The sequence below is a fragment of the Poecilia reticulata genome, chromosome 15 (genome assembly GCF_904066995.2).
Source record: "Poecilia reticulata chromosome 15, P_reticulata-male-v2, whole genome shotgun sequence".
Classification (NCBI taxonomy): Eukaryota; Metazoa; Chordata; class Actinopteri; order Cyprinodontiformes; family Poeciliidae; genus Poecilia; species Poecilia reticulata.
In genome coordinates this window covers 20026012-20043370 of record NC_088844.1, presented here as the reverse complement: position 1 = coordinate 20043370, position 17359 = coordinate 20026012, and the positions used below count along the sequence as shown (strand labels likewise).

The window sequence follows — 17359 nt, the reverse complement described above, 5'->3', positions numbered from 1 at the left end:
TCAAGTACAGAGCAGGATTATAATGAAGTGGGGCATACATACTAGAAACCTCGTGAATATGTTTCACCTTAGATAAACCTGTATAGTAATGTGGAAAATCAACCTAATTGGAAAAACCACAGGAAGATTACTGTGAAGCTAGTTCTTTTCTTGGCATGTGTGCCACAGTAATGAGCCTGAGAATTGTTACACATTTGATGCTTGGCTGACTTCGCAGCTATTGTCTTTATCTGCTGTGGGAAAAGGAAGGTGTAAGGGAAGAATCACCACATCTTTGTGGTATGTTTAAATCATAGTCTCCTCCTATTACACAGAAGATTTCCACCTAAAAACGTGAGCCGAGATGGCGTCCTTCAAGCCCCGCTGGCTTTCTTGTCATTGGAAATGGGAGAGGGAGATTAGGCAGGGCGTAGGGGGAGGGAAGTGTAGAAGATTGAGTAAGAGAAGGGGGGTAAATACTAAATTCTTGTTTAATCCCATCTCAAGCAGCTAGATATACTCCTTCTAAGATTTTTCTACCCAGAGCTGAGGTGACTGAAAGGAATGGGATGAAAATGAATGAGAATCAGCTTTAAACATGTATTAGCTGTAGAGTGCGCTGCTTCAGAAATTATTTTATACAGGTCCATTAATGGAAATCAAGTCTGCCATATTGTTAATACATTTAAATTACTGGGATCCCAGAACAGTTTTATGGCAAATTAGGCCACACAGTCAATGTATTGTTATTAGTTTATACCACTAATGGTACGTTTTGCTGGAAATGATTTTTTTTTAGGTGACTACTGATGTGAAGTGCTGCTTTTCTTCCATAAGAAACACATCAAAGTGGCAATTTTGCACAGCTCATTGCATTTAATAGAGTGCAATAAAAAATGTCCTTTCTTGTGTAATTAATGAGGAGATTACAGAAGCGAAAAAAAAAATATTTCTGGAGGGTGTGTATCATACGTATTGCAGTTTTGTAAAAATTAGAAATTCAATTCTATGCAATTTTTTCAAACCCCCGGTAAGAAGTTCATTGTAACATTATCATTATTAATTTGCTGTAATGTAACTTCATATTTTCAGGTTAAACTTGCATTTTAAAAATGCATTCCTAAGCTGCCTCACAACTCCGTATAATTAATGTTGTTAATTTTTTCTAATAACCTCTCACAGACAACTAAATCAATCAATAGACCTTTAAATGCACCTACCCTCTCTCACACTCTTGTTTTTAAATTCTTTTCCCCCTCATTGTTTTCTTATTTTCTAATAAAATTCAACATTGCACAAAGCCCTTGGATTAATGTGCAAAAATAAATAAATAAAAAGATGCATTCAGAGTGACTGCTGATGCGAGAGGAAAGAGGATTCTCACAACCCACTGCCCCTGCTATAAGAACATGCCTTATCAACATTTTTTCCGTGTAAAATGTCAATGGCGTGCTACTTATTTTATCAACAAGGCTATGTGTGAATTTGCCATAAATTGCATGATCTTTCTGCCTTGTTATAAATATGTAGAAAAGCTCTCTAGCTTCTCCTTTCTTTGCAGTTCTTGTGCCTGACCTATAGCATTTGGTGTGAGGAAATAGTGAATCTGATACCACATAAGATGCTACAAAAATCATCTTGCAAACCTTACGAAACAATCTATTTGTCTACACATTTAACAACTACGCAATGCCATGACCAATGAAAACTAAAACTCTGTTCCGTAATTTAAAAAAGAAAACCTGCAAATCTTTCAAGAAAACATTTCTCATTCAGCACATTAAAGCAGACCAGGGAAATCTCTTATGTTCCATCTTTGTTTCGGGTATTTTCTAAGCAGGTGGAATGAAGCCCAGAAAGCAGCAGCATGCATAAGGTTGGTAAATGAGCATTTGCACATCTGTATAAACACATCTGTCCTTTTACGACCAGATTGCAATTTTTGTTGTTTTGAAGATCTTGTGCGCTCCCTTTTAGTTAAGTCATAAATCATATGCATCAAATAGGTTTCATACACTGTAGGTTTAAAAATTACTTGGCCATTAAGCCAAGATGGGGGCAGAGAAGTGTTTGAAGAAGACATGCATCACAGCTGGTCTGTTTCCTCAGGAAAGGTCTGCTTATATCGCTACATCTCAAGGTGTGGGCAGCTGAATTATGCTACAAAACTTCAAGACACGTTTGGTATTTGTACGTGTTCTGGCCTGAAGCCTGTGTTCACTGTGTGTTTGAGTGTTCTTGTATTCTCCAGGCTATCACATTTTACTGTCAGTTATTAGGTGTTGCAGAGAGAGGCAGGTCATGGGGCAGCTTGCAGAATTATGTCCTGGTCACAGAAGCAATTCATGAAACCTGTCCCTTATGACAGCACAATTTCTCCTAGTTCCTGATGCACAAAGGCAAAAGCCATTACAGATAAGCAAAAAAAAAAAACATTGAGAAGCAACTACCAAATAAGCAAATTCAGATGATTCAGTCACTTAATATAATATTAAACAGCTAGGCATGCAGACTGCTTCTGCAAACAATGAAATATTGGGTCACTGTCAGCAGTTCACTGAATACAACACGACAATCGGGAGCCCACTGTGCATTAAGTCTAATCGTAAAATGCTCTCCGCATACAATAACTGATACACATCGACTTAGCAACAAAGTGAAAGCAACAGGGAACAATAACATTTTAACCTCAGAGTGGTAAGCCAACTAAAATCGCAGACAGTACATGTAGAGACACATGGTGTGCAAAAATCACCAACTATTTCAATAGTTAATAGCAATAGTTCTAGTGTGGGTATGACATTTGCTCAAGAAAAACTTAGCGAGTTTCATGGCTAAGCAGCTGCATCCTAACCTTACATAAACTGGTGCAATAAAATCCAGAGAATGAAAACTGCTTTATGTTTACAATTTAATTTCAGCTGCATAGGAACAGTTTGTGAATTTTAGTTCCATCATGATTGCACTCCAATGCACAAACCAAGGTTGATACGGACATATGTGAGCGAATTTGGTTTGGAGGAACTTGACTGGCCAAAACAAAGCCCTGACCTCAATCTGATGGCACACCATTAAGGTGAAGTACAAGGTGACTGCGACCCAGGGCTTTTTTGTCCAAAACCAAAAATTCTAATCACAAATATTCTTTAAAAAGAAAGTCCTAAGCGTAATGGCCGGCCTTGCCAGGAAAGCTGAAGCAGCTTAAGTTGCAAAGTGTGAACACCTCAGTCTATGCAATGAAGTTATAGGATGCCTGTAAAGTTCTTATTTGTGGGAAGGCAAGTGTATAAATATCAGCAACATAATGTATGTTTTATTATTTGCATGCCACAGTGACACATTGTTTAGAACTTTTTTCCATTTTTCATTGTGACAAGCTTAATTTCCAGGTCAATCAAAAAAATTTTACAGAATCCACGTGTAAACACTGTCATAATCAGATGTGGTTTAATCTAATATGACTGACCACAACTAAATAGTGAGCCTTGATTTTGGATCCTGACCAGACCACGGATATATGTAGCAACATTTACTCCCAGCAGAAAAAGAAAAAGTCGTGTTGCACCTTGAAGCATCTGAATGAATGATAGTCTGACTTACAATGTGGAGCTTCAAGAAGTCTCCGAGTCCAGAGGAGCTATCCACCCTCACCAGAACAGCATCCTTCAGGTGTGTGCTGAACCCAATGGCGAGTCGGTCCGCCCTTGTGCTGGGTCGGTCATTTGGCGGCCATGTGTAGGTGATCAGTCCACCGTCTCGGCCAAATATGTACGTTGTTCCCGCTGCAAGATAAAAGACGTAGGGGGGGAAAGAAGCAAACATTTTAATAACTGAAACAACGACTGCACACCCAGCGGGCTCCGCCGGCTGTCAACACGGAACCATTATTAACACAGCAAAGCCGGCCTCAGCTCCGTGTGCGCGGAGAACCGTCAGTCTGAGCGTTTTATTGTGCTGAGTAATGACTTTGCAGAGCACCGAGCAACATATCACTCTTGAACCGCTCTCAGCTCCATCTGAGAGTTTAAGTACACTCATGTCAATTCATGAGTAGAAGAAAATCCAGCTAAAAATGTGTGAAACGCAGGTAGAGGTGCCGCTTACCTCATAATGCCAGGCAATTACTCAGCTTTACAGCCGCTGCCTGTTTCACCTCTGCACTGATGAGACACGAGCAAGCACTTGCAAATTTTTAGTTGTGTCCCAGGTGTCTGGGAGACCAGCATACCAAATGGGCACCTCCTCATCTCTTGTGCTTCATTAGCGATCTCAAAGAACACAGCGGCGTTATTGACTGAGAGCACCAATTATGCCCTGCTTGTATCCTCCACACCAGCTATTTCCTGTCTCGCTGAATCATGTCAATGTCCTAAGCTCCTCTATGAAAGGTTAAAGCATGACCTGGTAGATGGGAGAGTGGTTCTAATAACCCAGCTATTAAGTGAGAAAGCCCTTCTTCAGAGTGAGACAGTGACCCCAGTCAAGACGATGCCAGAAAACACCCAGCCAAATTCGTCTTTTACAGCGGTGTCATGTTTCATGTTTAAGGATCATGACTGTGTTTTACTCCATTTTTTCTTCGTGGCTGTGAGAAAAAGTGTGTATGTGTGTGCACAACTGCGAACGAAGGGATGTGAGATTGGGAAATGAACGCCTGTGAGAAAGGCTGAAAATGAACGCAGCTGTCAGATTAGCATAAAAACAGCTATCTTCATGAAAAATTAGACAAGGAGTTGTGCTGGTGTGCTGTATGTCTACGTGTGTGTTTGAGCCAGAGACGGAGAGAAAAACTGTGAGAGTAAGACTGTGTTAATATTCATAGAGGCAAGGAGTTAAACAGCCTTTGCTGGAACAATAGATTATAAATCATCTTGACTGTAATTTCAATATTTTCTTGTAAACTGATTCACAAGGATATAAAATTATCAATACAATTTATTTATTTGCTTCTGCATCTTTTTCTAAGAGTTTCCACAGCACACCACTCTGCTTTGGAGTTTCTTTTCATTTCCACTCCATTATTTCTCTTATTTGATTAAACAGACACTCTTGCCCATAAGCTACAAAGAATGGCATCATTGAATAACATTAATGTGATCATGAAATGAGGTTGAGACGTTCAGATCTATGACAGGATTTTGTGTCTTTCATAAAGCATAACTCAAATTTCTAAAACCCTAATGATGATAATACTGTAAGCACTTTTGTTCTCCTAATGGATATGGCTCTGAGAAGCTTGATGACATCAACAGAGGAAAAGACATTATGCTTGATATATTTGCAAGACAGGCATCATTTCTTTTTCATGAAGTCTGGCGGCTACAGCTGAAAACTCTTCTTGTTTCACTAATGCAGATCTGATGTTGGACCCATCCCAGAGCGATCTCCAATTCATGCAGCCAGCGCTGGACTGTTGTCACTATCTCTTAAATTTCCCCCAAGCCGTCTAACACTTGCTCTGTGCTCCGGCTCATTATAATTAAGTGCTTTTGGACTATGTCAGCGTTGGAAATCACTGCACCCTTAAGCGTCTATTTCCTGCTCAGTCTATTCATATGCTTTGACACCCACTTTATCCTACTGACATCCTATTTACTGTTAGTAGACACTATAAAGTAGTGATTACCCATTTCAATGGACCTTAGTAGAGATCATTATGGTAAATAGGTTAATTGCAAGATGCTCATGTTAAGGCCCAGCAAGTCAACAGGACTGAAGCTAACTACAAAATGTTTCCAAAATTGGTTCACTGAGTGCAAATAATAGGGCTGCCAATATGTGGTAAAACTGCACAAAATCCAGGAAAGCCTAAGACTAATAGAGAGTGGTAGGGATTAAGCTACATGGAGAAACATCGCTAATGCACACCTACACATACGTGCAGTGCCATGAAATCACTGCACTCTCCTATGTGACTCCACGGCTGCAGAGTAATTACACTCTGGCTGCATTTTTGTTATTTGCATCGTCTCCTGGGACGCTTGGCCTGATATGGATCTGTTGTAGTCATTAGATACAGAAGCATCCTGGAAATTCTTGGCTGTTTATTTACCACTATAATTTAAAGAGAGTTTCAGTTTATTCCCCATTCGCCACCTGTCTAATTATGAAAAATTAGATAGGTAAATAATAATTAGCAAAACAATAAGCTACAGGCAACAGTAAATAATATAAAATAGTGTCATTTGACATAACTATCTCCACAATGCATAATCTATGAAATTGAATTTTGTAAAATTTTCTGACATATTTTACATTCATAAAAATGCCTTGCAAAATTGCTAATGCATTGTATTTAACGTCTTTATTAAATATATTTATCTGATTGTTTTAAACAAGTAATGCACAATTTTAAAGTGAGAAGATATTGATGCATAGTTTTCAAATTTTCCCCCGTGCCATCTCCCTTTGTGGATCTCTGCAGCTGCTCCAGAGCTACATGGGCCTCATGAGGGCTGCTGGTGTGAATAATGCCCGCCTTTTCTCGCCTGTTAATTTAAGTGGACTCTTACGTCTTGGTAGGTTTGCACTTGTGGTGTAGTATTTCCATTTTTATAAGAGAGTTTGAACTGTGCTATGCCAAAAGTTCAGATCTCACAGTATTGTTTTATAACCTAATATTGCTTTACTTCTCCACAATCTTGTCTGATCTCTGTCGGGTGGGTTTTCTTGAGCCCTGTTATGCGGTTTTATTCACAAATGTTCTCAGAAACCTCCAGAATATCTACATGTAGCTGGTATTTATACTGACATTCATTAAGCAATAAACATATTGACCCTTCTGACTAATTCTGTGAATTTAGACTGACATTAGCGCACCAGGTTGTACTCAAGTCTGAGATTGAATGAATACCACATTTCCAGACTTTAATTTGTAAAAATAAATGCATCATGCAAAATGTATTAAACTTACAATAGTGTGTCCCTTTTTGTTGATCTGTCGGAGCAAATCTCAGTAAAACATTTGTGTGTTTGTATCGCAAAGAAACGTGAATCGTGAGCTCAAGGTCTGTATTTTCACAGAGAAGCTACAGGGGAGAGAAACCATGACTGAATGCATTGGAAGGTGTTACCGATTTTAGATTCTGCCTTCAGGATGAACTCCTTAACCACAAGCCTCCCCTGTTAAAGGATAATGAATTAATCTGTCCTCATGTTGGACTACACTGAGATCTGGCCGCTCACTGCTGTGTCAGTTCACATCAAAGAAGACAAACATTGGCAGATCAAACACTCTGCTTTCATTAAAAATGTAGCACTATCCTAGGAGTTCTCGTGGATTTGGCCTAAGAGGTGTGTGGGATATTAGTTCTGTGGAGAAGCAAACACGGACTGCATGTTTGACCGCTCTTGGTGTTCACTTTTTTATTGTTTAAATCTATTTACGGTGGAAGCAAATAGACTAGACATGATATGCATTATCTAATTAACTAGGTGTGAGAAACAAACATGCAGAAGCTACACCATAATGCAGCTATGGGAGTAGGAGAATACAAAACGAGTGTATTTGACAGCGTCTCTCAAGCCAGTGTCAGGCTTGCAGACTGTCTTTCCTCTAACCTCCAGAAAAGCCATCACAATGCGCTTCATATTACCACCTCTGCCGAGAAACTAGGGAGGAATCCAATCATAATTACATAGTTGTGATGGAAATGTGAAAAGGAGAGATGACATTATAGATCTGTTTTCTGACAGCACCTAACACTTGCGTCGTCTTTCTATCTGCTGCCACAGATTCCCGTAATGACTGGCTGTGCAAAAATAGATCATCTGAGATGTGGAATATAGGATTGCTATTTTGAAATTAATTTTTGATCATTTCCATGAGTCTCTTGAGAGAAATCTCATAGATGAAAGATTATAGATAGCTGCCTTTCAAAGCCGTTTTTCAGCTGTCTCCGTGGCAGGACACAGTTTTCATGTAATGATTAACTTTTTGTTGGATATCTTTACATGGAAAGAGCCTTAGTAAAACAAATTCAGAAATCAAACCCACCCATGACAACAGCACAAATACGTAAAATTAAGATGTGTTAAATTACCATAGATTCTTATTTTGCAATAAAATGTCCTGAGTTTAAATGTTAACTTTGATTATTTGTCTTGTTTTCAAATTAAACGTCAAGCTAATTCATGCCAAAATGTTGTAGCCAACTCTTAAGCATTGTCTGTTAAACCCAGATGATAAAACAAAAACTATGCTGAGTTTAACAGCTATATGTCAGACTGATCCTGGATGTTGTTCCAAGTGTATGTGCAGGGGATTGATAAAACAATGCAAATCTTCCATAAATCTTGTTTCATTAAGTCTGTAGGAAGTCCAAGAATAACAGTTGTGCATCCCTTAACCATGTCAAAGGATAAAACTATTTTAAGAGTAAGATGATTTAAGATTACATGGGGTCTATTCACCCTGGAGGGATGTATACAATTAAAAGAGGCTTAATGATATCTATTGGATTTCCATTTCAGTTTTCTGAGAAATCATTAGCACGATTTATGAGTTCACCATTGTCCTATCACACGCCATCGTTATCTGGTAAAGGAGCTGTTTCCGATCAATGTTCCTTAAGATTTAGAGCCACAAGGAAAATCAAAACTAAATCCTGAGCTACTGTAATTAATGATTTTTTTTTTTTTTGACTACAGCATATTCCTTTTTTTATGTCTTTACCCTTTTTATGCCAGTAGTTGAGGTTACTACTAAATAGGAAAACCTTTAGAAGACATGACGCTTAACTACAGGTTTTGGACATAAATCATAAAAAAATGGAGACAGCAGAGTATGTTCTTCTCAACAGCTGCATAGGATAAATAAATGGCATCTAATAACCCTCACCTCTTAATACATATATATACTACATAACTACAAACCCATCTTTCTGTCTATCTGTCAAGCTATGATGTTTAAATAATACTCATTAGGCGCCAAGATTGCCAAAGTGTACTTAGAAAGTATTTCTCACACTATTAGACAATCTAAGCATCTGACGCAAAGCAGCATGGATCCATTCTTTCACGTTGCTTGCATCAGACTGACCCTAACTATCTGAACGTTGTACTTACCATCACATCCCATGCAACAATGCTGTTCCAGGCTTGTACTTCGGTGAATGTGCAAATTGTAGCTTCAGTTTCCAATTCCTAGCTGATAAAAGTTGCATGTGGTGTGGTCTTTTGCTGCCGTTACCAATCTGCTCCAATGCTCAAATTGTTGTTCAGAAATGGTATTCATACCTTGGATGTAATGAGGGATTTTTTTTTTTTTTTAGCTACTGTTGCCTTTCAGCTGTCTGCCCATTTTGCTATGACCTCTGACATCAGCAATGCATTTTCATCCGCACAGCAGCTGATCACTAGATTTTTCTGTTTTTCTGACCCTTCTGTATAAACACCAGAAGTGGTTGTGGGTAAATATCTTAGTATGCAATATTCAGAGAATATATATAATTTATAGTTTACTAAATAAAATGTTCTTTAGTTAAGGTGTCATATCATAATTATTTCCAACATAACTACTGTTTAGTTTAAATTTATGGAGAGTTATATAAAATACAATTAGCACAGGACGCAGGAACACATTCTTTTTTTGTAAAACATCTTAAGTGTCGCTCTTTGTTTGAATTAAATACTTTTGCACTGCACTTTAACAACGTACAGGACTTCAATTTAACTGCAGTACATAATGCTGATTTACAGATACGTAGTGTTATTTCCTATTGCCAGTTCAGCTGTAGCAGTTACTGTCAAAAACAAAGCTTAGCTTCCCATTATTTTCACTCTGTTTTCTTATTATTCACCCAGAGTTGCTGATGTAAATCTGACCCCCCCACCCTTGCTTGTACAGAGGATGCCTCCCTGGATTTTCCCAAACTAAAAGCATTGCATTCTGCTGTCAGCGCACGGTGGAGCTTTGTGTTGGCAAGGTGACATTTCTGTCAATGTTTTTCTTGTCTCTGCGTGTGTGGTGTTCTTGCAACATGCTGTGAACTTTACTGCTCTAAAGTAGCAGGACAGAAGCCATGAAATTACAGTGTATTTATTGTTTTTTGTTCTTATTTCACCCAACCTTCCAAATCCACAAAAGCAGTACTCTGTGATGCTCTGAAACCACATTTCTGGGTTACTTTACAAAAAAATTAAAAAATATGTGCGCATGCACAGATCCCAGACTTACCAATCCATTTGTGAATATGTAGGGCAATTTGACTTTGATGTAATTCCCTCAAGCAAGAAAAAATAGCTTATTTCTTCCACTCTAGGCATGACCACATGTGACAGTACCCTGAAAAAGAAATGCTCCGATCTATGTACCTTTGCAGTATCCGCTATGTCCTTGAAGCTCAATTCTAGCTCTTAAGCTCACAAACATTTGGTAAAATACAGACTTAGCTCGATGTATTTTTGAAACTTTAGCATAAGAACTGATTTTTCCAAATGACAAGTGTTTTTTGGTTAATATTCTGATTATTAATTCATAAACTAGGTTGAGCTTTGTGACGAAGTACATATTGATTTGAGCTGTGGTGAAATCTATTTGTGAAGACACACCAATCAATCAGCCAGGGATAGACTAATTTCACCAAAATGTTTTAATCTGTAGTCGACAGGTCAAATTAAAAGGAATAACAATTATTTTCTCTTTTCTTGAATTGCATGAAAACATAAAAAAAGCAAAACACCCAACTTTTGTTCTATGCTCATACTAACTACCAATACTTTGATACAGCTTTTTTGAGTTCAATATGAATAGAATATAGAATAGAATAGAATAGAATAGAATAAACCTTTCATCTCCTTCAAGGGGGAAATTGCAGTTCAACAGGATATTTAGAATCTTATCTACATATGTGCATAAGTCATATATATGACTTGTTCATATATAGGGATATTCTTCATTTCTTTATTTTCTGTTAGATTCAAAACTACTAACTCTATCAACAAACCTACAGCACATGTTTCACTTTTTCTGTGATAAGGAACTTCAGAAAAAACAAAAGGACTTTTACAAAATCAATATTTGCTGGTCAGATCTCAAAGTAAAATAAAATATGGTATCGGCCAAGAAATCCCAGATCGGCACATCTCTGGCTGTTGGTGATTTACAAAAAGCTATGCACTGCATTTGCCAGTGACAGAAAAAAGGGGCACTCTTCATATTTAGAAAGCCAAATTTAAGATTCAAGAGTCAAAGAGGTTAAGTGTTCAAATTATTGGATTGAAAAAGTTCCTTTGTTATCCTGTATGTCATTGTGGCTCTATGTTTTTATTCAAACAATGCTTTGTGAGATGCAGTATGGCTTGAATCTTGTAATTTATTGAAATTTCTGTCACCTTCAATTGAGGCTGGTATGATGTGGTCTTTGTTAGCCCTTGTCAGGAGAGCAAGGGCTAACAACCAGGTTTGTTGCCCTAAACTGACCTCTGACCATCCAGCCTAGGTGATGGACAGTTTTGTGTAACAGGAAGTACAGTGAAGCTTCAGTGTTTCTTTGAGAAACGATTTTAGTGTGTGTTGTAGGAAATAATTGCAGTTGATATTTAATTTACCTGTGGTTGTTTGTCTCAGGTTTCTGTCATAAGAGATTCTAGTTATTTTTATAGTAACACTAAATAAAGATAAATTCAGCTGCGAGGATCACCATTCTTGGATATTGTTTCATAGAAGAAATAGAAGAAAGGGGAGGTGTGCCACAGGAGCAGAGTACAGTGAATACCGCTAGATCCCAGTGGCAACCCCCCCCCCAATCCAATCTCTATTTCTATATTGGTTCATTGTTCCATTGTGGTTCAGTGAGGTGCTTTCAACAATTTTAACCTGGCTGTGCAGCGTTGATTGTGGGGGGGGGGGGGGGAGCTATTCTCAACCTCCTGTTCTGTATGAGCAGCCCTTTGGGAGACTAAAAAGACTATGGATTGTTGACTTATCTTAATCCTCTCCCAGCACAAACAACTGCCTCTCTTATAATGGGATAGACAGAACAGAGCCAGCAGGCATGGGGAAAAAGAAAAGTTTCATTGAAGACTGAAGCAGGAAAAAACCTCTGACATAGGACACCAAAATCACAACAAAACTTACTTCCTCCAGAGACATTTATATTAAAACTAAGCAGCAAGTTCAGCCAGACCTGCAAATTTCATATTTTATTTTATTTTTTCCATTTATTTTTAGGTAAACAGCAGCCAACAATATTTTCAGCGACACCTGCATATTTTATTTGCTGAAATCTGTGCATAAGCAGGAGTAATCCTGATATAAAATAAAAAAGAAAAAAAAAAGAAAAAGAGGATTTGAAACAGTCCACATCTTTTCATTATACCTTCTTAGGTTACAGATCTTTTCAGGTTTACCTGAAGAGTGAGGCTAAGCTTTTACTTTCGCATTAAAAAAACAAACAAAGAAAAAACAGAGTGGACAGAGAAGCTTAAACATCACAACGGAAAGATTGTCTGCTATTTTATGCTGAATGTGGACACATTGGCATAAATACAAGTGACAAATTAAGACTCCTATGGTTCATTCAGCCAATTCAGGCAAAAGACAAATCTACACTATTGGCCATCACACTTGATTGTATCACAGCAGAGTCATCAAACATGCCTTTTCTGGTCAGTTGATGTTTTCACAAAAATAATTTCTTCAGTCTTGAACTGTGCATAAAAGAATTATAATAGAGACTACAATAATCAAACCCAGCTGTGATCAGAGTAATTATTTTAAATGCTCATCTAGAAGACAATAACAGACTAGTCCCAATTAGAGACTTTAAAGTAGCTCTTTTATTTTGTGCCAAAATGAAATCTGTAAATCAGATTCCTATTTCTTACAGTGCTTCCATGCTCAACATTGAGCGTGTAATAAGTAGTAGAAAACCCACTAGAGCTTAGCTATTTTATTGTGGCGCCCTGGGCAGAGAGCCGAATTACTTCACCACAACCAGTTAGAGGTTGTAGTTTTGAATTAAAAAGAAAATCAGGACATTTTAAACTTATCCCCATTTATACCTATGAATCCAACCTTAATCTGATTTTTTATTGAGCCCAAAACAGTGCTTTAAGGTTTGTCCTGCTGATTCATCTGTTAAAACGGAAAACTGAAAATTATAGGGGGAATTGGTAACTTAGACAAAAAAAATACCTGCAAATCAAAACTAATGGTGCATTTAAAGTTATCCCTCATTATCCGTTTGAGACAGAAAGTGATTCTAATCTTTAAGACCCAAGTGTTCCTCAACATTTATTTTTATCTGAGCGTTACTTTAAGAGCAAATGTAAGTTTTTACCTTAAACAGAAAATGTTCACTTCCAATTTTTTTGAAAGGAAGCATTACAAAAATGCTTCTAAAAAAATAAAATCATTTAAAGGTAGTTAACCCTGCTCTTCAGGCCAGAGTAAAGGCAAATATTCTAATTAGCTTGTTTCCACAGTATTGTTTTAACAATATCTAGTGACCTGTCAGCCTTAAGCTCCCTTCTAATGAAGACAATCCTGAAGCAGTAATTCCACACAGGACAGCTGACAGTGTCCAACCTGCCTATATAAGCTGCAAAGGATTAATCCTCTCCCTCAGCCCCTTCTCTTCTAGCCTTGCTAATTTGATGTAATTAAATTAAGTGGAGACCAAAAAGTGGGGCACTGCTGCTTGCCCCTGTGATTGGTCATCCTTATTAGAGGGTATAAGACACAGACTCCCAACATAATGGGAGCAACAGACCCTGGTAAACAAAGTGAGAGACAGAAAACCAAACAACCCTTTTGCTCAGCCTATAAAGGAAATACTGCAATCCACAAAGAACACAATGCATGTCGGCAGCACAAGCTTTAAACTTCTAGCAAAGATTACCAGGTGGGATAATGTGTACACACTGCAGAAGATTTACTGCAAAGAAAAAGCAAGCGTACATACAGAGCACCATTTCACATATTTATGTCCAAAATTTTATATTGTTTCCCAGTATCTGGTGGATATTGCATACACAAATAAATGTGGTATTGATACTCACATAAAACAGTCATTAGGGAGCCTCATGCTATTGTTTGTGAACTTTAAAGGAAACAACCAGTGTATTTCACCGTTATACCTCTTACATTACATCCTCCCTTCAGTACCTTTTAAACACGTCTTACCCCCCAATCCACCTCCCTTATGCTGTTAAAGCCCTTCTCCAGCACAAAATGTGCAGTACCTGTCTCAACAGCATCTGCAAAAAATAAAAAAATAAAAACTTTGGGTCAAGTTGCCCATGTGTGAAAATGGCTTTTCTGGATTCTGAAGCCATTTTTAACATGATCCTAAAATACCAACCATTACGTAAGCGAATGCCTTCAGAAGTATAACTAAGTTATTGTTATACCAAATTAAGATAATTTAAATTTTACAACATAATTGACTATTTATGAAAAGTACTCATTAATTAAATTCAATAGGTGGGTCAGTTTGTGTTTATTTAATAGCAGTTGTTTAGAGGTCTCTCTGTAGGGAACAAAATTCATGGCTTGGTTTGGTTTGAGAACTGAAAAGTATGTAATAATTTATAAAGTGAAAAAAATAAAACAATCCATCCATCCATTTATTACCTTTACCCACTTATCCTTTCCAGGACGTGGAGGGACAGTTACCAATACCTCTCTCCACATACATGCAACACACTGGTGTTACATAGATAGACTCTCATCCTTTTGGCGAGACTAAACTGTTTGTATTTGATAGACATTGAGAATGAAAACATCTGGCCCTGAACTGTACTGCAACAGCACGTCTTACTGCTCTGAAGAGATAAGCTTTCACCTCATCATGAGGGGGCCCATGGGCAGCCGGAGCAACCACCCTCACTCTTCATGGCAGGAGACCATCAATTCATGGTTGAGGTAAAGTTCCACCCCCTGGGCTGGTAACATTACGCCACGGATGCTCAGTCGAGCGGTCTAGATCTCACCCTTTTGCACCTTCCCTCAGCTCCCCCTTCAATTCGAAGTGATACATGGGTCTATGCCTTGTGGAGCAGAATGGGGCATCATCCAGGCAGAGTTGACAAGACCCAGTGTCTTAATGGAGCAATACACCAAACGGGGCCTTTGTTACCCCGACCAGCTGCATATCTGCCTTCCTCGCCAACAGCCTTGGCTCTGATAGAAGTGTCTCACAGTATCGACAGCTTCTAATTTACTCTCTCATCATCACTTGCCTCATTTGCTCCACAGACACAAGCTCCCTTTCTTTTTGGTTGAGGTCAGTGATTTAGTTTGCCAGCAGTTTGTTGATTAGATTTTATTTTCGCAGTGTTTAATTTGTGCAACAGCCAAAAAAAAAAAAAAAAACATATCAAAGCAGGACTTAAAGGAAAAATCAAACACAGCCCATTCGACTGATTATGTGGCATGATTCATCAGTTCGTTATTTTGTTTTCAGCATGTCTGTGTGCGGGCATGTTCCAAACATCACATCCTCCAAATGGTCTCTGCAAGTTGTTCTTTTTCATTAGGGAGTCGGCAGATGTGGAGTGAGACTCCAGCCCTGATTACTAAAAAAAGACGAGTGCTGGATAATTACAGTGGAAGTGAGGCAGAAAACCCAAAACGCTAATGGCCGCGGCTCTGATCTGAGACAAGAGACAACTCCTGCTGCCCGTCACTATGTGCAGCTCAGAGAACCTGCTTTCAGACAGAACAGGGCTGTAGTGCTTTACTGAACACAATGCAAATCACACACAATGTACTCTACACCCGAGCTGCTGCACAATGTCTGTGCCACAGGTGGGCTGTTTTTTAATGACCTAATCCATGTACTTTTCTCTAATTGCATTTAAAGGAAGAACAACAGATAGAAAATATTGTCCATCTCATTTTTAAAGCCAAACACTGTTCGCCTTGGAGCAATGATGTGAAGTATAAACATTTTAATAATCACTGTGTCTTGCAAAAGTTCAGACCTCTCCAAATTTTTGCCATCAAGGTTTGTAATGAGATTTTGTGTGACTAATGTACAAACAATAGCACATATGTGTGAAGTGGAAGAAAAAGGATAACATGGATTATAAATTAGAATCTGAAAAGGGAGACGTGCATATATGTTCACCCCCTTTAAACTGATACACCCAAATAACATTGAATGCAACCAATTTTCCACCAAAATTCATATCTTTACACAAACATTTATCTCAACATAGAAACAGAAGGCGGAGTCACCCTGGACAGGTCGCCAATCTGTCGCAGGGCAACACAGAGACAAACAACCATGCACACACACCTAGGGAGAATTTGGAGAGCCCAATTAACCTGACAGTCATGTTTTTGGACTGTGGGAGGAAGCCGGAGAACCCGGAGAGAACCCACCATACACAGGGAGAACATGCAAACTCTATGCAGAAAGACCCTGGGCCAGGAATCGAACCTAGAACCTTCGTGCTGAGCAAAGGTGCTCAGTTTTGTCAATGTGAAATTCATTCTTATGTTGATGTTTGGATATTTTCTTTGGGACAAACTGGTTGCCATCAAGGTTCAATTTCAAATGTATGGGGTTCCGATGTCCACTGTAGTGGACACATCATATTACAAAAATAAAAACTTTTTTTCCAAAAAAAAATGTTTTCAGTATTCTAATTACCTTACAAAGATTGTGGATAAAAAAAAAAAGGTGATTGGACAATATTTTTTTTTCCTGGTAGTCACCACCAAACACATTTCACATGCAGATCTATGTGTTAACTTTGTTACCTATGAATGACACTGTATAATTTTTCTTCTGTTTTTGCTTTTGTCAGCTATACCCAGGGGTACAACAAGTCCATCCTGGCATTAATTGCAGGATTAAACATCCGCTTTGCTTCATTGCTGACTACCCTCACTTTGCAAGTAAGCTCGCTAAGTGGCGGGATATTATTTAATTAGATGAATATCTTATGGAAATGATACTCCACAATTAATGTGGATAAGATCCAGAGAAAAAAGATAACCAGAAATAAACAGAGCCTGCATTATTGTGTGAGAGGGAGTTTTGTCGTGCAGCATAGCTTCTGCCTTTGCAATTTATATAGAGTGAAGCCTCCCCCTTATCAGCAGGCGAAGTGGGAGCGCCATAAGGCCCAAAACCGTCCTCTGCCACAAAGCGATGCTACAAATCTCCCAACAAACAAATATATAAACAGAGAAAGAGAAAAAAGTGTGCGTGGGTTTACATTGTATTTTTAAGCAGTGTTGCAAAATAAATGCTAATATTAGCTTGCACTTAGGTGTTAGGCAGGGATGTTTTTTTATCAGGCTGTGCCAGCAGGCCTAAGGCTGTAGGAGATGGAAGGAGCAATGAGGAAGGTGAAATCCCACACAATCCTATTAGAGTGGAGGGGTGGAGGGGTGGGAGGGGCTTTCTTTGCTGCTCACGCT

General features: G+C 38.4%; 1 protein-coding gene across 34 annotated transcripts in view; it reads right to left on the bottom strand.

The window, feature by feature from the left end:
* The window catches only part of LOC103477041 (neurexin-1a), a 264906-nt gene that overhangs the window by 90866 nt on the left and 156681 nt on the right, over positions 1-17359 (bottom strand). For all 34 annotated transcript variants that reach the window (XM_008429897.3, XM_081616361.1, XM_008429894.3 and 31 more), the window contains one exon: positions 3580-3761. In XM_008429897.3, coding sequence (XP_008428119.1) covers positions 3580-3761 — 182 coding nt within the window. The remainder of the gene's footprint in view (positions 1-3579; positions 3762-17359) is intronic.